This window comes from Ambystoma mexicanum, chromosome 3p, assembly GCF_040938575.1.
Source record: "Ambystoma mexicanum isolate Mex_15411 chromosome 3p, UKY_AmexF1_1, whole genome shotgun sequence".
NCBI lineage: Eukaryota > Metazoa > Chordata > Amphibia > Caudata > Ambystomatidae > Ambystoma > Ambystoma mexicanum.
Window position 1 is genome coordinate 987,206,945 of NC_090925.1, and position 22,690 is coordinate 987,229,634.

The 22,690-nt window shown below is 44.4% G+C and overlaps 1 protein-coding gene across 1 annotated transcript in view; it reads left to right on the forward strand.

Moving 5' to 3' along the window:
• PLCG1 (phospholipase C gamma 1) overlaps positions 1–22,690 on the forward strand; it is a 1,097,362-nt gene that overhangs the window by 426,655 nt on the left and 648,017 nt on the right. Inside the window, exons 5-7 of the mRNA XM_069652272.1 lie at positions 6,876–6,960; positions 7,867–7,950; positions 9,722–9,744. Of these exons, the coding sequence (XP_069508373.1) occupies positions 6,876–6,960; positions 7,867–7,950; positions 9,722–9,744 (192 nt within the window). The remainder of the gene's footprint in view (positions 1–6,875; positions 6,961–7,866; positions 7,951–9,721; positions 9,745–22,690) is intronic.

Below are 22,690 nucleotides of genomic sequence, written 5' to 3' on the forward strand. Positions count from 1 at the left end.
AAGGGGGGGGGGGCATGAGAGGGTGAACAAGAGTCCAGACAACACATGGATAATAGGGGTAGGAAGAAGAAAGAGCAGTGTAGAGTGGCTGGTAAGGCGACAGTAAGAAGTCACAAACATGGGTATATGTGGGGATGAGTAGGGTAGAGCAGGGAGAGACAAGCTGCAGTTGCTAAGTGTATGAAGAGTTTGGGGAAATATCTTCCAGCCTAAAGAGAGACTAAAGGAGAGGCAGGGAAGAAAAAGTGAATGAGGCTGGAAGAGAGGGGGGACTGAGGGAGCTGAGGAGACTGAACAGGGTGAAAATGCGATTATCGGAGAGAGCGCGAGTAAGGGAGAAAGTCTGAGTCCATTCCATTGCAGTGTTGCAGGGGGTTCTCGCACCTCCCCTCCCAGAGTTGCAGGATGTGCCCTCGCCCCCCCCCATTGTTGCAGAAAGTGCCTATGCCCTACTCCCAGTATCGCAGACGGTGCCAGCTCCTCTGCTCGCGTTGTGGGGTGGTGACTGTGCCCCCAACTTTGCCAGCAGTGGGTAATTTAACCTCCGCTGACATAATCAGCCTGGGTCAGTAGTCACTACCATAGATACAGTGGATGCAGTATGGGATTTCTTCAAAACCCATGCAACAAGATGGAGGCCTTCATGGCTCACTCAGTGAGCGAGGGATTAATCAATTTCAGTACAGCTGTGTGGACATTAGCCACAGCGCCGCTGACAATTACTTAAATGTTTCCATAATCCCAGGACTTTTCCAGCAACTAGCATATATTTTATGACACTGCGCGGAGCGCGGGAGACGGAGTGCAGTTTTCTCTGCAGTTCGCTGTGGGAGAAACGGAGAGAAGCTGGTAAGCCTCTCTTATATTCAACTACTCAAATCACAGTTATCGGACATTGTGCCGCAGGCATCCAGAGCCAATGGCCTGAAACTACACATTCTACCTGTCACTTCGAGTGTGCTTTCAATCAAGCGAAATTAGCAACGTGGATAAGCAAAATGCTTCTCTTGCCATGTCGCAGATAATCCAAATTTCAATGAGAACATATAAGAACAAAATACTTTTTTCCACTGCTCCCATGCCATGTGGGAGCAGTGGAAAAGAGTATTTTGTTCTTATGTGATCTCATTCGAATTTAGATTATCTGTGACATTGCAACCATTTTCTCAATATTCAGAGAAGTGCCAGCCAATTAAAAAAAAGTAAGCAAAACATCAAACGTCCGTCTGACCACCCCGGGGCTAGGGCCGACTGGCCTCTGCCTCCTCCACCTACCTACCTGCAAACTCCTACCTGGACCAAGTTCCAAAGTAAAGTGTAGGCACTGCAGCTGGCCTTGTGACTGCATGCAGTGCGATATTGTGCCAGCAAAGATGTTTAGACTTGGCCGCTGCCACTTGGCCCACGTCTGCACATAGTGAGGGCACATGCAGAAATTACAGAATGTCACTGCTTAATCAATGCGCAGGCACGGTCCAAGGCTGTGCGATCCAGCAGCCTTGCTGTATGTGTTGCTCTGCGTTGTCTTACTTCCATGACAAAAGCATTGCACCTGAGCTATCCTATTAGTGCTTCTTAAAGACGTCCGTAAGCTCCAAAATTGTGCTTTCCTCTGTGCCAAAAATCTGATATGCTTATTCTCATTGCAAATGCATACCCGGGGGGGCGCTGTTGCGCGCATCAAAGATGGCCGCTTGAAGGGAGAGCTCCGGCTCATACGAACATCCTGATTTCAAAATATCCTTTCTGCGCCGCTCTACATAACAACAACACGGAGATTCCTGTGCCGTAAGACCTGCTGAATGTCCCCTGCAAAATTTGAGGACATCCGTGCCCGGGCTGCTGAGTAATCACGCCCGAGGAAGAGAGACGGCTGCGTGGCGTGGACGTCGCCGCTCCGCGGCTCCACAGAATTCCTACTGGAATCCGGAGGCTGGCGCAGAAGATCAGGCCGCGGAGGGGGAGGGGCATGGCACTACGCGTGACGGTGCCGAACCCTCATAGCGAAGCTGCGGAGACCCGACGTCCTCGATCTACTACGCCTGGATGCGGCCACCGCATTGGCTTGGGTGAGGCGGCGCCGCAGTGTTCGGAGGGGAGGCCGGCTTGGCCAGCTACTCCGGTGTCGGACGAGGTTGGAAGTAGCCTCGGTGGGCGTGAAGCGGGTGAAGTGGCACCGGCTGTCCTGGGGCTGGGGCCCGCTTCATGACACCACCGGTGCGGGGGCACCTGGGACGCTGCGCGAGGGCTCTACTCTTACGGCCAGACCCGGCAAAACAAGTAAGTGCAGCTGGATCGGAGGGGGCCCATGCTGTGAAGTTACCAAGGGCTCCTAGAACGACCGAGGTGATACTCCTGGATAGTGCGAAATGTGGGTGACCCTGGCTTCACTTTTAGTACAAGGCCCTGCGAACACAGCAGATGTTTAGAAGCGGAGGTTGCGGCCTGCATTGTTGGTGTGAGCCCGAGCGGCCACTGGCAGAGGGAAACTGAGATCTGCGCCCCGCGCTGAGAGGAGTGGTTCCATGTCCGCCCCTGCTGTGTGACGGAGGGGCCCCTAACATCCTGAGAGGCCACAGTAGCAGGGTTGGCCGAAAATCCCTTTGCATCTTCTGAAGTGGGCAAGTGGAACACCCCCCTAAGAACTGTAAACTTCAAATATCCTGAACAGCCGGGGGGTGTGGGGGGAACACATGGTGGCAATACCGGTCTGTATGATCTAGAGCAAGTGTGGGAGAGCAAACACTTGGCGCAGGCAGTGAGCGAGAGAGACACTGGGCTCGTATACTATTGGGTCTCTATCAACGACAAGATACGTGGGAGGACATAACCCATTCTCAGACTACACACTAATCCACATGGGCCGCCTCGAGAAAAAAGGCACGGGAGGGAAAAAGATGGGCCCAATGGATTCCTTTGCCAGCTCCCAACCAAGCAAGGCGCCTGATGAGGCGCAACAGCCGCCTGACAGGCAGAATGAAGACCCCCTAGAGCGCCTGGCAACGCTGGTACAAAACGGCTTCATGGCAGTAAACGTCAAACTTGACGACATTGTGGCTACGATCGGATCCTTTAAGGCCAGGGTTGAGAAAGAAAGCTTGCGCATCACAGAAACAGAGAATAGGATCAGCGCAAATGAGGACACCATCACGCAACACGGCCGCGACATAGCCCTAATCAAAACAGAACTTCGTAAAACCCAGGTTAAATGCGAGGATTTAGAGTCAAGGTCCCGCAGAAATAGCATTCGGATTGTTGGTGTGGCTGAATCCTTTGGCAAGGGCGACATGGAGAGGCAAGTGGAACGTCTTTTGAAAGATATCCTGGGGGCTGAATCTTTCTCGGAACATTTTCTGGTGGAGAGAGCCCACCGCGTTCTGGCACCTCCGCCGAGACCCTGGGCGCCGCCCGCACCATAATAACACGTATCCTTAACTATAGGGACAGAGATGCTATCCTTCGACTCTCCAGGGAGATAGGTACTTTGCACTTTGATGACCACAGAATTCACATATATACGGATTTCTCAGCTGGGGTACAGGTGCAACGTCGATTTTATGAGCCCATAAAAAGACAACTGCGAATGCGGAATATACCCTATGCCCTGATCTTTCCCGCTAAAATCAGAATTCAACATGGCGGCAGAGCCCATTTTTTTGAAAATCCGGCAGAAGCCATAGTCCTACGTGGAGGCGTCTATCCCACTGCCTCCCAGAGATGGGACAAACATTCCAAACGGCAGAGTCCAGCCTGGAGCAGATAGACTTGATGTGGCAGACTGATGGGTCTGCACTATCCGATTCCCAACACGGGAAACCATGGGGGGGGGGGGAATGGCTTAGAGCGGCCTAGATGAAGATTCAAGGTAGTCCTGAGCCGTGAGCCCCCGAAAGGGCGGCCAGATGGATGCAGCAGGCACCCTTAGGATAGTTCCAAGTTATTTGGGTGAAAATGCCCATCGGGGTAGACCCGAGCGTTATGGGGCAGCATCGTCATGTTGGGGGTGATGATGTGGGTGGGGGGACGAGTTGTGATGTTACAATGTTGGTTGTTGAGATATATGTGATTCATGATGGAGGGGAGGGCATTGGAGACCCAGTTGAAAGGGTTCTACAGGTTGAAAATGTTGGTGGCGTCGTTGCACATGACATTCATCCGGTTCAATCCGTTACAAGTGAAATGATATTAAGGCACAGTCATGGCATACACCGGAACAAGGGCTAGCGGAATGAAGTTAAAGCTCCTCACATGGAATGTCCGCGGTTTAAATAACCGGGCTAAGTCTAGAAAGGTGGGGGCTTACGTTACTGGACATCACCCGCAGAAGATTATATTGCAAGAGACCCATGCACTCCGAAAGGTAAACATGGACTTTCTGAAAAACTGGGGACAACATAGATTCTATACTGACTACTCCACAGAGGCGAGGGGTGTTCTCACTCTCATACACCCTTCTGTGGGTTTTCGATTCAGTAGGAATAAGGTGGACTCTCATGGGCGTTATGCCATAGTATGGGGTAGTGTTGCGGGGAGGGAAATGATACTGCTGAACACCTATGGACCGAACGTTGATGATCCTGAGTTCTATGTAAATGTTGTACAGGAATTGGAGTATATGGGCTCTGAACAGATCCTCTGGGGAGGAGATTTTAACACAATCCTTGATGTCACACTGGATCAGTCCAATGCAAATGCATACCCGTAGCCAACTGCGATTTTCAAAAGAAAGACTACTCATTTAAAATAGAACGCAAGACTCTCTTCAGCTCACTGCTACCCTGCATCACAAGCCTCAGAGCCTTGGAAAATCACGAGTTCCTCTAGAGCGGCCGGGATGTCGCAGTGTTCCGGCGTCGCTGTGCGTGTGGGGCAAAATAAAATATGGTGACCATGTGCGTGTGGGGCTAAATAAAAATAACTTCTGTGTGAGTAACTACGTGGCCGCGTGGCTGTAAAGCACCCAAGGACATTAACAGGTATGATTACACCAATATTCGGACTTGCGCAATTGACTTGTCCATAGATAGAAACACTGTAGAGCGTCATTCCACATGGCACTATGCCAGCTCTGCACCACAAGGTGCCTTGTCAATCAATCGAAAGACAAAAAAAGAAATGCGATTAGCGAATCCCCTGAGCGATGGAAAGCGGGTCCAAAGCAAAACAATCACTGGCAATACGAACAGTTTGGGCTTTTTTGCAGGCATGGAAAAGCATTTGCGAGGGACTGCTGTAGAGGTATTAACTGGTTATCAGGTGCAAAATGATATGAGTACATTGGTATCTAATAGCACGCCTGTATGCCTCCTAATTAACCCTATACTAAGCTGGTGGCCACCGTGTGCGCTGTCTGCAGTGTGTGTACCGTTTTCTTTACGTTCATAAACGGAACGAAAGGAAAACTGTACACAAGCATTTCTTGGTCCGAGCATAGGCCTCCTTTCTGGGGGGGGGCAGAGCAGTTTCTTGGGGGTGGGGGCTTGGCCCCCCTGCTGGAGCTGTGCCTGATAGTATCCTCTTGGAACCCTAAATGACCTGTTAGCTTTGTTCGTTTTTTTGTAGCCGGGTGATGGTTGTCAAGTCAGGAGGGGAGGCTTCTTATCTCTGCATTTGCGCTCGTAACAGGTGCTGCCTCCCTGCAAGAATGACAATGAGTCCATGTATCCATTAGGGTGTCTGCTGACTGGGGACTACATTTTCTACCCACGCCTATTCATATAGGAGCTGTCTTTGGTGGACGCTTATCTTTTTGTCAGTTCAGGCATCCTCACGCTGGGTTGTAGATGCGGCAGTGGTAGCAGCCCGGATGACATTGCTCTCGGCTAAGAGGTCTAGGTTTACATGGGAAAGCTAAAAGCATCTCCATTGTTTCCCTGTGGAGTAGGCTGGATTTATATCCTTGTAAAGTGTGCTATGTTGGAAACTCATCCCATTATGCTGGCCATCACCTGTGATCATAGGAGAACAGTAGATGTCTTTACTTTTAGCAATGGTATTCGATGAAGGAATGTTTGTGCATGAGAATTTTCAGACAGAGAATACCTCTGGATTGTAGTTATTGAGACTTTCCAGGCTGGGAAATTAGTAGGAGGGTTGGATTTACTTGCAGATTTCAACAATGAGAAGTGTTGATCACAGATGTACACTCAAATCAGGCGCCCATTTTCCCCTCTGAGTCCTTATAAGAGCAGGACTTTCGTATCAAATGCTCCATCTTGGATATACACAAAATAGACAAAAATATCAGTTAAGACAGGCCAACAAGCATTAATGGTGCCAGTGCACTTTTTGTACCCCTTTGCAGATATTGTTTAACAGAAATTGAAGAACTTGTGATAATTTCACGTAGAGATTTACATCAGGCAAAGAGCAACTTGGGTGTGCCCTCTTTTTGTAATAGGTGTAATAGGAAAGAGAGATACCTAGTCATAATTTCGAAGCATCAAAAATGATGGAAAATCAACTTTGTTTTACTCATTGCAAATTTGAGGCAAAAAGTGGTGTAAAATGGATTTACACATTTCTGGCTGCCCAGGGAAAAACTTTACAGATTAGGGCCTAGTAGGTCTGTGCAAAAGAGTTTCTGTCTGAAGTTCAGATGTGTGGGTAAATAGGAAATGTACCTTTTTGTGCCTTGGCTAGATGCAGTGATACTAATCGCTGCTCAGAGATGGCAGCCAAGTCGTTCCTAGTCTTGCCGGCAAAGATCAGATGTATTCAGGTTTCAGATTTTCATTGTTTGCTACAGGTGCCATCTCAGGACAATCCTTTCTCAAAAAAGGCTTGGTACGTCTTCTTTTAATCTCCTCCATTGTTTGCCTGATGCTATAGTCTGCACGCTTCGAAGAATGCCTTCTTGTCTCTGCCCTTTCTAGGATTTCAGCAAAGGATTTGAAGAACATGCTGTCCCAGGTCAACTACCGGGTGCCGAATATGAGATTCTTGAGGGAGAAGCTAACAGTGAGTCCTTCGCAGAAGCTCTGACATCTTGTGAGACAGGGAACAGCAGGATACTTGCCCTCTTTCTGTGCCCTCTTTTTCTGCCTCCATTGATAGCAGTAGTTTCATGTTCTTTTGTCTCTTAACTTCTCTTCTTGTTCTTTCCATCCATATAATTTTCTCCCCATACTCTTCCTTTCCTCTTATCGCCTCTATGTGGTTATTCTGTGCCTCTTGGCACTTTCCCTACATTCCTTCTGACCTTCTCCCCAACCTTTTCCTCCCACCGCTTCCTTTTATTTAATGTTCTGTTTCTTACATAGCGCTCATGATATCATTTCGTGGTGCTAGGGCTGATATCAGTAGGCAAGGCAATATCAATTTGGGAAAGCATAAAGAGTGGGGGATGTAAATGTGGCTAGGAAAAAGATGGAGGAATAATGGGGAATAAACAAAAGGCAGAGGCATTTCTTCCTTCCGTCTTCCCCGTCCTTTACTTCCTTCTTTAACTCTTTCTATCTTCATTACATATTTACCCCATTTCTTTCCTTCATTCACGCATTCCTTACTACACTGCATTTTCCTTACCTCTTTTCGTGTTTCACCATGGTTTACTTCTTTCTTCCTTCCACTTCTCCTTATTGCATTCACCATGCTCCTTTCCTACCATTCTATCTGTCCCATTATTTTAACCCGCCCACTTTTCTATTTTCTTTTTTACGTATTTGGAAAAGGTGGCTTTCGTTCCTTGCATCTTTCCACTTATAACCTTCTCCTTGACTTTTTGATTTGTTGCGCTACATGCCTTCCTTCTCTTGTTTGCCGACCTTCCCTCTTTTGTTTCCACATCGCCCTCTTGTTCGCACTGCTATCATGTTCGTGGTCTTGCTGTGATCGCCTCATCCCATGATGTTTTTTTGCCCCTAGGACGTGGAGCAGAGGAATGGTGACATTACGTATGGACAATTTGCTCAGCTTTACAGAAGCCTCATGTACAGCGCGCAGAGGACGGTAAATTGATTTTGTTAAATATATTCTGCAACGCCTAATTGCCGGCAGCTAGAGTGAGGCCAACCTTATACATTCCTTGTTTTAGCAGGAGGTGAAACAGAGATACGTATGACCTAATTATTTATAGCTCTGCCATGCTTTGCCATACAGAAGAGCTGGCAGAATCTCAAATGCGGTGCAAGTCTGGCACGTGTTCACATGGGCGTGAAGATGCATTTATCTCAGATGAACCCCTCAATTCTTGCTATTAGACATCACTTCTCAGTGCGCTGTTTGTAAAGGACGAATCTGGGTTCATGGTTGGAGTCTAAGAAAAATATGATTGGGCCTTCTGCTCTCATCTGGATTGCATTCCAAGCAATGGAGAAGTGGAATGCTGCGTGGGTTCTGTAAAGAACAGTAGTTTTGCTGGGGACTAAAATGGACTGAACGTGGTAGGAGGTGCAGGGAGGATCTGCTGTGTGGCATAAGAGGTACAGAGAAGAGGTTGTGTCATAAAAGGTGTAGTGAAGATGTGTGGTATAGCAGAGAAGAGGAGTTGCATGTGGTAAGTGGTGTGGAGATGATGTGTTGTGCGGTGTGGGCGTTGCAGAGAAGTGGTGTCCAGTGGTGTACGAGGTGCACAGAGGTTCTATGGCTTTAGCTCTGCATAGAGTGTTGTGCTTTATGTCAGGGGTTACCTTGTATCAATTGTACAGTTCCTTGACAGAGGGGATGCACAGACCCTTCACATAACATGGATGAGATCAAATAAATGCTCTATTCCTTTCGTCCCACCTGAATACTTGGACTCTTTCCTGCAAGCTACATCTTTTATTATTGCCCCACATGTGTGTGTGTACCCATAGTTTCTGAATAATGAACATAACTCTGTGCAATTGAATTGCATATTCCATAAACTAACAGTCCCAAATAAAATATTGCAACGTTGCTGGGAAAGCAGGGAAACAGTACAATACAACTGCGGCTTGGTCCTCCACAAGCGATTTAAATCTCTTTTCTCAAGGGGGAGCAAGGTCAGTGGTAGGGACCAAAGCACTGGGATTTCTGCCATTTGTGATTTCTCCCAGTTACATAGATAAGAAATCTGAGGCACAGACAAGTGGCCTGGTTTGGCCTGGCTCACACAGCTTGGGGTCACTGGCTTAAGATCTCCTTCGCTGTCCTCATTTAATAACTTGGTTTCATATCCGCATTATCCACACGTCTGTATTTCTAACCACAATGCATTAAGGTTGCAGTTAACAATTATAGGATTATTTTTATTTAGTGTGTCATGATAGATTTATCCTGATCATAACCACTGTAATAAAATGGGTTAATATTACCCAATTTTTATGGAACTCAATTTGTCAATCTCAGAAGGATGAAGGTCTGTAGGATCCTGCAGGATGAACTTGGATATCAACATAAACACCACAAGTTCTAATATAACCAATATGGTTTCCAATTGAACTCACCTCTAACAAAAGGCATACAGCGCTCCCATGTTCGTCTGGCGATGTTGCTTGTTGCCTGTTCTTTGATAAAGTTCAGGAAAAGGAGAACATACCCCACTCGTTGTGTGGCAGCATGTTATGTTTTTATACGTGGAAAGTAATTAATTGGGAACATATGCATTTATTTTTAAATCACAAAAATACTTTCCCGACAGACAGGTACTATCTATTTATTGATATTAGAGATTGGATGATGGCTACGCACTTGTCTCAACGTTTGGTGTGTCTGCCATAATATGCACAACTTCTGATCTTTGTTTTTCACTTTACAGATGGAGGTTCCCTTTCTTGAGAGGTATGTACTCTAACATGTCTTTTCTAGTACAGTGGTAATCCCTGCCCCATCACGTGTAACAATAGGTCTTAATCACGGTGTTAGCATTTTTCCCAAAAGAAGATAACATGATTAGGGATACATAAGTGCAGATACCCTGCTGTGACCTGAAAGTGGAGATTCCTTGGCTGAAGTGGCGCACTCTGCCAACCCCTGCTGTCCATATTCGCTTGCACTGCTCGCACATCTGATCCTTTGGCGGAAGGTTGGTGGGTCAGAGGACAGGCCCCACTCTGTGCATTGTTTCAGGATTTGACATATCCTGGGGCTGGAATTGCTTTTTCCTCTTCTCGGATTACCAAGTTCAACCAAAGGAAGTGGTTTCTTGAGGGATGAGTGTATCCGGTGTCATGATTTTCACCATACCCCGCTTACCAGAGCCTTACCTCTGCTCTGGAGGCAGTCTGTGTGCCCTGCTCAGGCTGCAGCAGGTTATACGGCAGAGAATAGCACTACACCCGGTAAAAGGCTCTGAAAGAGAGTGGATCTATGTGCCTTATGACGAGAGAACACTCAAACCCTGAGCAGAGGACAGATTGACTTTTGGCAAAATTGTTTTGGACCTACACTCTCAGACCCAATTGGTATCACTACTATGTAAATTATTTTCATCAGATGTTATTAAAACCTGCGTACAGTTTTGATACTAAAACAGGCGTTTACACTTGCCTGGTGCTGCCTTTTTACACCCGTAAAATAGAAACACATAAAGAATGCTCTGACAGTTGTATTTAGCATTTATTTGTATTTAAGCAATAGGCAATCCGTAACCTGTGCTTAGAGACTTGTCTCTGGTTTGAAGGGCATCATCTCCTGTTCCCTTCTAGTGATCTTAAACCCTATAGCAATCATAAATGTGTATGGCATCTAAAACATTAAACAGTCAAACTAAAGTTATTCTCACAATAGTATAATCAGGTTAGGTAAGCCAGTAGTTCTGGCTTTGTTTTTTCAGCCACTATAAAACCAATAAATGTTAAGCGCGTAAATCAAACCATCAAAAGTACATGGCTACCAAGGGCAATGACCTAAGCGCGATCTAAAGCCTTGAATAAACATACAGACCGGCTCTTCCATCCACCTGTTAAAGGAAGGGTCCTTCCTGGCCAGTAAGTAGTACCAGGAGGAGCAAAGGATTTATAATGCACTGTGCCCAGATCTGTACCACACCTCAGTGGAAGGCTGCTCCAAACACCAGTGAAAATGTAAAAGGTAACACCACAAAAGGTCATCATGGCCTCTCATAGTTTTCACCTTGGAAAAGGAACAATTGTATTAAAAGCAACATTCATACTTCAAAAGCATAGATTCTGCTCATGTATGCCCTCGTCAGAACCTACTCAGCTAGACCTTGTGTTTGTGTCATCCAGTTCCGACTGAATATGGTTCTAATAGACATCCCAATCCACATTCCTGACTGAATGCCCAATGAAAGTGAAGTTTGGCTGGCCTGTTCTGATAGGGTGACAACCAAAACCTTGTCCGATGTATGGTAGTTGGACGGCTGGGGTGACTCCCAAGATTTATGTGATGTGTATAGATCTGTGGGGGATACCAATCTATTTCTAAAGATCCTTCCTGAAACCACATTTTCAAAGTTGAAAGATGTTGTCCTGAAGATGCTTTCATTGTGCCTGTGTTGGTTCCTCCAAATCTTCTAAAGGTGTAGCTCTCCTTTCGCACTTCCCTTAAATCCCTCCTCCTCCATTCTCCTCCTTGAAAACACCCCCTCTGCCCTCTCTATTTCCCCTCCCCCCTCTCCACTCCCTCTGATTTTCTCCCTCCCCTCTTCTCTGCTCCTCCTCTCTCTCACTTCCATTTCCCTCATCCAACTCATCTCTGCCCCCAACATCTATTTCCACTCCCCTTTCCCCCCCACCTTCAGTTAATTGCTCTTTGCACTGTTTTGTCGAATGATTCATGATGTCATTTTGCTCCCACTGTTATTTTGTTGTTATTTTGTATTATGTTGTTCCACTGTATAGCGCCTTGGTGTAAAGCGCTCTATAAATAAATAAATCAATCAATCAATCAGCTCCATTGTGGGATCAAGGAAGCACGTCCTCTCTCTGATTCAGGGAGAACAGCTGGATCATCCTTCAGTGCAGCCCTGTGTGCCATGCTTTTGCTTTAAACTCTTGCCTACTTTGCCTGTGATGAGATCAGAAGTGGGTACCCGGTGGCTGTACTGAAACAGTGGATTGTGCTGCTGTTACACCCATCCATGGGCACCTCTTCTTGGTATGTCTGGACTTGGCATGCCTGCAGCTGTTACTTGTCATGGGAGGGCCCCTCTGCCTGTGCGGAGTCCTTTGTGACTCCCGAGCCACCTCTCTCATACTTGCATTCTCTTCAGTGTACTCCATTGTTGCTGCTGTGGCCCCCCTATTGTGGCTCGCCTGGAAGAGGTCCTCCTTTGTCTTTGGTCCTGTGGTTCTAGCCTTTGCACCATCTGGGAATCTGAACCGAAACTGGGCACCGCGCCCAGTCCTGGCTTCAAAAGTGACCTCTACACTCCCACTTCCTGGATCTTCCTTGGTACAGTCTTCAGCCTGGAAATCATTTCCTAGATCCTGTGACCCACATTTTGTCACTGGTCCTCTACTTCAGAGGCTTTGGCTATAGTGTGTTTTCTCTGAGCACAGTGCCCCGCCCCGCCCCACCCTACCATTTGTGGTGTAACCCAAGCCCCCCCTGGTAGGGTCCTACAGACTTCCCTTCTGTTTGATTGCCATCATCGCTGCACCTGTGGACTGTAAGTGACATATACTAACCTTTTCATCATAACCATGGGAGACCTATTTGTTTTGTCCTTTTAAACCCTATAGACGAGCTTTATGGAACTCCCTAAACGTGATAGTAACCTGCACTCACTTATAAACTGCCCTTGTCGCTTTATCTCACCTGGAGTCCTCGATTTTTCACAGCAATCCCTCTATTTGCAAAGAACTTGTGTGAATTCTTCTATGTGTTTATTTGTTATTAAATCACTCCTTTTCACTTTTTTTTCTAACCCCTTGTAAAGTAGTTGAAAATGTACTAAAACGTGTTATCTTTTCCAATTAGCTGCAAACGTTATTTGGATATGTTAGAGATCCAGTACTATTAATTGAATTAGATATTTGATTTATTTCTCCTAATTACCCTCCCTACCCCTCGAACTCCCCTTTTAAGGGCACATCTGTGTAGAAATCACTGTTCTCCCCTCTTACACGTCCTGTAAAGCAGATAGTGCTTCACTGTTGTCATCATCAGTTGTTCTACAGTCGTTAGATGTGTTTTGAGGATGTGTGTAGACCCTCTTTACTGTTTTCATACTACATATACCTACAACCTTGGCACTTACATGTAAATGTATATGTCACTTATATGCCTTACTTTTACTAAAGGGTATATTTTGCAGTATGTGTATTGTGTGGACAATCCTACGTTTTGTGTTGATGAACTGTACCTTGTGACAACCCAGCTCCCAAGACAAGAGACACTTGAACATCTTCCTAACACATTGCAGTGAAGGAGGGAGGAGGAATTAAGGAAGGTAGTGTAGGTCCTCCTCCAAAATTACCCTTTGACCCAAGTCTGTTTCCTAAAATAAATCACAAGATCCTGGGGTGCACACCCAGAATTTCTTATTCTGAACACTCAATCTCAGTTCGTTTTGTGTCCCACGCACTTCTTTGTCTTGGTCTGTTAGGGAGAATGCTCAGAAATATGCGAATTCCCTCCACCTTAGAGACCCCCAGCAACTTTGCTGGATTTTGAGGACTTGATTTTTTTTACCCGGAGAGAGTGAGAACCTTTTTTACCACTTTTTTACCACTCTCATGTATTTCAATGTGATTTCTGAACTTTGCGTTTCTTTTGGTTATGGAGCCTGACAAACTCCATAGGCATCATCTTTTACATTGTGTCACACAGCACCTTCAGTGCAGTGGCACAGGGAAGTCTTTCAGATTTCCCAAGGTTTAAATACATTCTCTGGGATAAACTACTGTCTCCCAAAGCAGTAAAGTGAAATTGACTTTACTTGCATTTGTAACTTTCTAGACCCAGAACACACTATCTTACAATAGGGTGCTGGAGGGGTTACCTAGTATCCCCTTGTCTAGCTTCTCATGTAACATTTTTAATGTTACCCTTTCCTCACTGAATGGCTGGTGGCGGTGGTTTATTTTTGTCAAAATGGCTGGTCTTCTTTTTACCCCATTCCTTTGTGAAAAGGTCCTTCTTGAGATTTACTCTGCGTGCCAAACCAGGTCTGGTCCCTTTGTTCACTTTGCCTTTGGCGTGATTCACGAGTGAAGCCTGCCTCTGGCTGCAGGCTGTCTTGGTGGGCAGGAAGTGATGGAGGTGCCCGAAACTCCCTGTGCTTGGTCTCCTAGCAGACCCATATGCACTCTGTAGTGATTGGCCGGCAGACTGTCCAGCAAGGACAGCCACCCTGCTGGGTGACTGACAGCTAGGCTGGAATGAATGGGAGAGAACTGAATAAAAGGTGAGGCTTTTGGCTTGGAAGGCAGAGTCGACCACTGGACGAAGGAAACGAAGAGGAACTTGAAGAGAAACCCTGCTGCAACTCCTGGACCGTTGGTTTGCCCGGTGAAGCCCTGCTGCTGTGCTGAAACTCCAAATTCGTATCGACAGAGAAGCCCCTGCAAGGATGACGTCTCCCCTTGAGTTGGTGTGACCAGTGAACTCCAAAGTAAGCCACCTGGACATTCTCTCGGATTTGGTTGACTTTCCACAGAGTTGCTACTGGAAACCGAAACGCCAGGGAGAGGAACACCAGATTGTGTGTGTTGCTTTTAAGCTAGCCAAGAGCTCCAGGAAGATCCTCCGGACTCCCAGGAAGTAGGACTGACCGAGCCTGAGCCCCCTCAACAGAGTGTGGGACCCCAGAAGCAAGGAAAGCCCATCTCGACAGCCAGGAACCGCAGTGTTGCTATTTGCGGTAGACGCGAGGAGCTGAAACACCGAACAGCCACTTGTTTGAAGATTGCCGGTTGCGAGCGCTGACCGTCCCATTGCAGTACAGGAGTCCCCAGAAGTCCTCCCTCTTGTCCCTATGACTGAGGCCCAGGAACAGCGAGATCTGCAGAACTGCTCAGGAACAGAAGTCATCTGCTGCACTTTTCCTTCAATCCAAAGGTACTGTAAAAGTCTAAGAGAACTTACCTCTTGCTGTAGAGTTGCTTGCATCTACTACTACTCACAAGTCTAACAGCTTATGGCCCTACATTGATTCTACTTTTTCTTCAAAGAATTCTAAAACATTGTGCAAAGACTTTTCTTACTTACCTGCAAAGAAGTGCTTCAGCTCATATAGACTTTTGCCCATTGACTTTGGCTTAGTCTGTTCCACTGAATGACTCTAATTAGGGTATCTGAAAGTATTTGCCTGCTTAAGAATATTTGTGGTCTTGTGTATGTTCTAATAACCTTGTTCTTTGATTTATTCTTAAATGACTCTAAATGCAACAGGAGAAAATACTGGTTAAATCCCAATTTTTTGTTTCAGGGGGATTGAGCTGTATAGGGACCACTTATGCAGTATTTACAACAGAACTGCTCAATTACCCCTCTCCTAGTCTACCCTTTGGAGTGGTCAGAAGAAAGAAAAAGGGATAAATTATCTAATTCATCTATCCAAATTTCATATGAACCCTAAGGATTATTGTGCCAAACAAGTAAACAATTATGTTAAAAACACATTTTAATCAAATCATTCAATACATAGTCATGTTGTGTATGCTTTCCAGAAGGCATCACATACATTCAAATTAATGTTAAACAATTGGAGACAGAAAACCAGCCCAGAGTTATCACGTTTTTGTGCCAGTGATGGATATGGTTAGTAAGTGACATTCATGGTTTATCACAATGACAAGATGTTTTTACCAAATTGTATTTTGGCAGGGGAACATACTATAAATGTTCAGCACAAGCTGCAAGTTCTTTTGCAGAAGAGACAATGTTGTTTAAATGTCTGTGGGATGTCTACATATGTTTTGGCTAAACAAGTGACGTCAACACCTTCCCTGATGTTCCGCTGTTTGTATTATAGCCCTCTTCAGGACAGTACGTTGCTTTGACGAGTTGACAAAAAGTTCAGTACAAATCCCCGATATGTCATAGTTTAATTGAAAGCTATAGAATAGAGAGATAAATGAAAGCTATTTTAGTAAATTAACTGGAGAAAAAGGTAGTCTCTTAAAACATTAGAGTGTTAAAAAACTTATTTTGGCAGAGTTGATATATTGTGGGGCTATTTTCATGTCCCACACAGACGCTTTCCACTGACCTTTTTAGTCTTATTGCGGTTGGACTAGAGCATTGTAGTTTGAAACCAGGAGGTTACTTCCTTTTTGTAGTTTGCGTTCTGCAATACAATTTATTTGTGTGTCCTGTTTCTCTTTTCATTGAGAATGGTTGATTTTCAGAGTTTATTGATTAATTGAGTGAGCGGGGCCTGTTGTAAAACGAACCCGCATCAACTATTAAAAGAAATATTGCTTTCTATATTGCGTATTTATACAGTTTTTTAATTGCTCGTGTACTGACCTTAATCCGTTCTGTTGTCTTTCGAAATGCTGTTGCACCGTTATTTAAATGTTGGTAGAGATTGCTTGTCGACAACGTTTGGTCATCGTTTACTTTATATTGCCATCGTATCGTCTATCTTCTTCCTGTATTAAAAGGCAGAGTGGCAAAATTCAGACCATTTCATGGTATTGCGTAAAAGTTTTTACATTGTTATGCGAATATAAAAGGTTTGCAGCGTGTTGCGGCAACGTCTTTGTATTACATGCCTAATTCCGTACTGTGGATTTTTTTCAGATACGAAAAAAAAACAGGACCTTATCTTTACCTTCTTATTGCATGTTGCTTGTGTGCAGCATCCTCCCGGCATCCGCGCTTGCAAATCTCCGGTGTAAAGTGGTTATTTCCGTGATTGTTTGGTCCATATACAAGTTGGCATTTTCCAGTGCCAACTTGTATATGGACTCAGTGGAAAACAATTCCATCCATCACACCAACAACCTTTATAAACCAAACATCAGAGCCTGGCACAGGTATATAGATGACTGTTTTATGTTTTGGAGAGGTACAGTCGCCCACCTGGAAGAATTCCATCAATGGCTAAACCAATGTAACAGCAACATCAACTCCTCGATGTCTCAAGATACTCGCACAATCCCTTTCCTAGATTTGGAAATTAAGACACAGGATGATGGGACGTTAACAACTAATCTCTTCAGGAAAAAAACAGACTGAAACACCCTTCTGGAGTACCAAAGTTACCATCCAGCCAGCCTAAAAGCGAACCTCCCAATAGGCCAATTTTTAAGAGTCCAGAGAAATTGCACCCGCTTAGAAGACTATGAAACATATGGGAAACAACTGAACCAACGTCTAAAACAAAGAGGATACCCCAAAAAACAAATCAATATGGCTTACAAAAGAGCCAAAAGTAGAAATCGAGAAACATGCTTAAATCCGACGAAGAGAACAGCGGAAAAAATGACATGTGTTACCACCTTCAGTCCCATAAATCATAACCTACGTAAATTGGTCTTGAAAAATTGGCACATTATAAAAACAGAAGATTTCGCCTCTGCACCACCAAGATTCGCCTTCAAAAGACAAAATAATCTGAGACAATCTAGTACACACGTACCCTAAAGAAACAAAAAAAGTCGACACACAGAGAACACTTTGGGAACTGCCACCTGTCATTGGACATTTTAAATGCGGCAATTGTTCTGTCTGCCCCTTAACAAAAAATTTGAAAAACATCATGTTAAAAGGAAAAATGTGGCAATTAAAAACCTTCACCAACTGAGCTTCACAATGGGTTGTGTATGCCATCCAGTGCCCATGCCAACTCTTGTATATTGGAAAAACCAAAAGACACATCAAAACTCGGATCGGTGAGCATAGATGTAACATCAGAAACCAAACTCCAAACAAACCTCTGGTAGCCCACTAGACACCTTTAAAGCCTAAACCATGTGAAATGTTTTGGTTTGTAATTCAAACAGTTCAAATATCAAAAAGAGGCGGGGACAGAGATCTGGCACTTCGCAAATGCGAACAGAAATGGATTTTCGACCTAGATACTGTAAAAAATGGCTTGAACTCTGCAGTGGGATGGGGGATTTTCTTCTAAAAGAACTACAAGGTACCAAGATGTGATTGCCAATGGTGCAACTCCACATGAAAGAAAATGGCGGCATAAAACTGGCAGCCCACTAAATGAATTATAAAGATCTGGTATTATGGGCGTGCCAAGTAAGCAGCACAATATATGCGACTGGAAAAAGAAACAAAATGAACTGAGTAATTGAGCAACCGTTTCAGTGAATTTATGCGTGAAAATAAAAATAAAAAGCATTTTTTTGATACTTAAAATTTTTTTTAAATTGGAAATATTCGACAGATCGGGCTCGAAGGGAATAACTGATGAAACTACCCGACAAAAACGTATTGGGAGTGCATCACCCTCGGCCATAGTCTGGAAATGCATCGATTCAAAGATACAAGCTCGTTCACTCACTCAATATGGCGGACGGAAGGAAACTATCTCGCTAGTAGATCAAGCATGCCAACACGTGACCATGCGACGGCCGGAAGACAAAAGAACACAAACAATCACGGAAATAACCACTTTACACTGGAGATTTGCAAGCACGGATGCCGGGCGGATGCTGCACACAAGCAACATGCAATAAGAAGGTAAAGATATGGTCCTGCTTTTTCGTATCTGAAAAAAATCCACAGTACGGAATTAGGCATTTAATACAAAGACGTTGCCGCAACACGCTGCAAACCTTTTATGTTCGCATAACAATGTAAAAACTTGTACGCAGTACCATGAAATGGTCTGAATTTTGCCACTTTGCCTTTGAATACAGGAAGAAGGTAGACGATACGATTGCAATATGAAGTAAACGATGACCAAACGTTGTCGACAAGCAATCTCTACCTACATTTAAATAACGGTGCAACAGCATTTCAAAAGACAACAGAACGGATTAAGGTCAGTACACGAGCAATTAAAAAAACGTATAAATACGCTATATAGAAAGCAATATTTATTTTAATAGTTGATGCGGGTTCGTTTTACAACAGGTCCCGCTCACTCAATCAATAAACTCTGAAAATCAACCATTCTCAATGAAAAGGGAAACAGAGGACACACAAATAAAGTGTATAGCAGAATACAAACTACAAAAAGGAAGTAACCTCCTGGTTTCAAACTACAATGCTCTAGTCCAACCGCAACAAGACTAAAAAGGTCAGTGGAAAGCGTCTGTGTGGGACATGAAAATAGCCCCACAATATATGAACTCTGCCAAAATAAGTTTTTTAACACTTTAATGATTTAAGAGACTACCTTTTTCTCCAGATAAATGAAAGCTATTTTAGTAAATTATCTCTCTATTCTATAGCTTTCAATTAAACTCCGACATATCAGGGATTTGTATTGAACTTTTTGTCAACTTGTCAAAGCAACGTACTGTCCTGAAGAGAGCTATAATACAAACAGTGGAACATCAGGGAAGGTGTTGACGTCACTTGTTTAGCCGAAACATATGTAGACATCCCACAGATATTTAAACAACTTTGTCTCTCCTGCAAAAGAACTTGCAGCTTGTGCTGTACATTTATAGTATGTTCCCCTGCCAAAATACAATTTGGTAAAAACATCTTGTCATTGTGATAAACCATGAATGTCACTTACTAACCATAGCCATCACTGGCACGAAAACGTAATAACTCTGGACTGGTTTTTCTGTCTCCAATTTAACATTAATTTGAATGTATGTGATGCCTTGTGGAAAGCATACACAACATGACTATGTATTGAATGATTTGATTTAAATGTGTTTTTAACATAATTGTTTACTTGTTTGGCACAATAATTTCATATGAAATTTGGATAGATGAATTAGATCATTTATCCCTTTTTCTTTCTTCTGACCACTCCAAAGGGTATACTAGGAGAGGGGTAATTGAGCAGTTTTGTTCTGTTCTAAATATCTAAATGCAACAGTGATATATTAATGGCCCCAGCACCCTAGCTATTGAAGTCACCTCAGAGAGTAGGTTGTATCTGTGGGCCATCCCAAAAGGGTACTTACTAATTTAGAAATATTAAGAGTGTGTAGTTTGTGAAGTATATTTGAGTGTTAATGTTATATTGCTCCCTTCTGAAGAAGGCTTACTCTGACTGATAAATAAACAAAGTGTTTATGCGAGAAAGCTTGGTTGTAAGTGTTTAATTGAATACCTGTCACTGTGACTCTCTGTGTAACTCCGCTACAGCTCACATTGACCGCTCTTGCGATAAGCCTGGCTGCTCAACACGCTACCAAAACTGTGTAGTACAAGCTTATACCAAAGGTTGGGTTTCGTATTACCTGTAGTCAGCGTTGTTGTAGTGTTCCCAAGGGGTACTGCATACAATCATGCCTAACACGGTCTGCAGGTTATTACAATGTCTTGCGGTCTGTACTCTTGACTCTTGAAGCGCCTTGTGAAGCAAGCCCTGCCTCATACCAATCTTGCTTCACAGGGATTCCTTGGATGCTTCACTGGGGCAAACATTTTAGCTTCTCCTCTTACCCTAGGAGTATTTCTAACTCACCTAACTGGGAACTTCGGGGTAGGGTTTCTAAAATGATGAAACCTCTTTAGTTGGACTGCTAGCATTGCTGCCAACAACCATATGTGGTGTGTGCAAGCGCCCCCAGCAGGCTGTTCTCTAACTTCTTTCGGCCTTTGGGGCATGCTCCTGGCAGTGTCTCTAGGCTGACCTTTCCTTTCAGCTATGCCTTATCACTCTGGCTTGTCACCCCAAACCAGCTCCAACTATCAGTGGATTGTAGATTAGGCTTGCCATTTCCCTGTGCAAAATTCATTAAATTGTACTGGACCTTTGTCAGTTAAATTGAATGACCGTTGCACATTCCCCCCCCCTCCCGCCCCCTGTATACTGCTTTTCTTGTCATTGTTTTCAAGCAGAAGCTCTACTTAATATCATCATGTCATGCACTATTGTACCAGCTGCATTCGTTTTTTTGTGGCGTTTTACAGTAAAAAGCTCTATAGAATCACTTTACAATAAATGCATAAACTGTGTAGTCCACTTGACATAACCACCTCCTTTTTAGGATCATTCTAACTGGATCGAGGTCACCATTCCTCAGGCTACCTTGCATAGAATTCTATTGAACAGATCGGCTTCTTATTGGAGTGTTCCTTACTTACATCACCCAGCTCTGTAATCCATGCTCTCATTCTCTGCCCGACTACATTAGCTGTGTTCCCTCCTACCTGTGCCTTCTATGCTCAACGCCGCTCCCACCTGTGGCTTTTATCTTCCAACCTCTTTGAGGCAGAAGTAGCACAGAGGTGTTTCTGGGCCCCTGGGTGCTGGCCAATTAGTCTTGCTACTACCGTGGACCCCATGACACCTCTCTTCTTTGCTTTTTTCTTTTGTGGAACATCGTGTCATGGTCTGGGGACCCGCAGACTAACGACCCATTCCCTTCCAAGTAGTTGGCGCCTTTGGTTTGGCCAACGCAGTTTTGGACACTCTTGCTTCCCTCCCCGTCCTCTTACTGTAACACAACTCGTACTCTTAATTTTCAAACACTATCAATAAAACTCAGTAAAACACACATACTCACTCTGGTGTATCACTTATCATCATCCGACAACACCCAATGCTCACCGTCCATGAGCCACGAATGAGGCCCACGTTGCCTGTCCCATCACCTGAAAATAATAGATGTGTGTCACACTGCTCCTGGGGCTTATTTTCTCTTGGTTCTTTCCCTGGGGAAGGGTGCTGATCCTTGAAAAAGAGCTCTTTCCCTGGTTTCATGAGGCTCGTTTTCTCACCTGACATAAGGTTTCTTATCTTACCTGGACATTGGATGCTTGGGGTCATCCAACAAAGGACTGGGAAATCTCTGGGGGATCCTCCATATACAGTCTCCAGGGGTCCCAGCAGCGTGTGGCTTCCAATTGGCCACAGAGTTACCCACAATCCCACAGTGGGCAACATGCAGGTGAGTTTGTCGCAGCGCCTCTAAACCTCTTAAATAGACAGTGTGACACAATGGCATGTTTTAAAAGCACACATACTGAGGGATAGCTGATGCTCTCAAATTTCAACACCTCGGTGTATGGACATTTTGTGAGTGTATTGTCCTTTACGTCAAAAAATAAACTTGTCCTAAAACAAAGAACTGTGAGAGCTAATGGTTTGATGAATGCTGCATCCACTTAAAAAAAGAGTAAATCAATGTTTGCATTTAACCGAAAGATTGGTAAGATCCACAAATAACTTTCTGGAAATTAAGGACTTAAAAAGAACCAAGGCGAGCTTAAGAAACCTAGCACCTGGAAAAAGAAAATCATGAACAGGTAGCTGAAACAGTATTTGGAAAACCACTCATGCAAATTTTGAGAAACAGTGATGCAAACCAAAGGAAAATCTTATAATCAATTGATCAAGGAAAATGAGTGAGCCAATTTATCAAGACTATTTCAGCAAGAATCCAAAGGAAGAACACATTTACAATTTAAAGAAACTTGGGGAGGTGGTAAAGCGCAGGAAGTATTAAGTGGACGGAGTAGTAGAAGCTTTATTAATGTCTTATGTGGCTGGACCTAATCATTTAGCAAAGACAACATTAAATTAGATATATCGTACTCGTCCAACAACCTTTTACCTCTTCATTATGCAGTGGAAGAAATGACCACTGACTAGTCTGGTAGATTGGTGAACAATGTATTACTAGAAAGCAAGTAACAGGACAAAACAAACCAACGGCAGTACGAGACTGACGCAAGTGAGAAGCCCCCCTCTCCCTCCAAGCACTGTTCTTATACC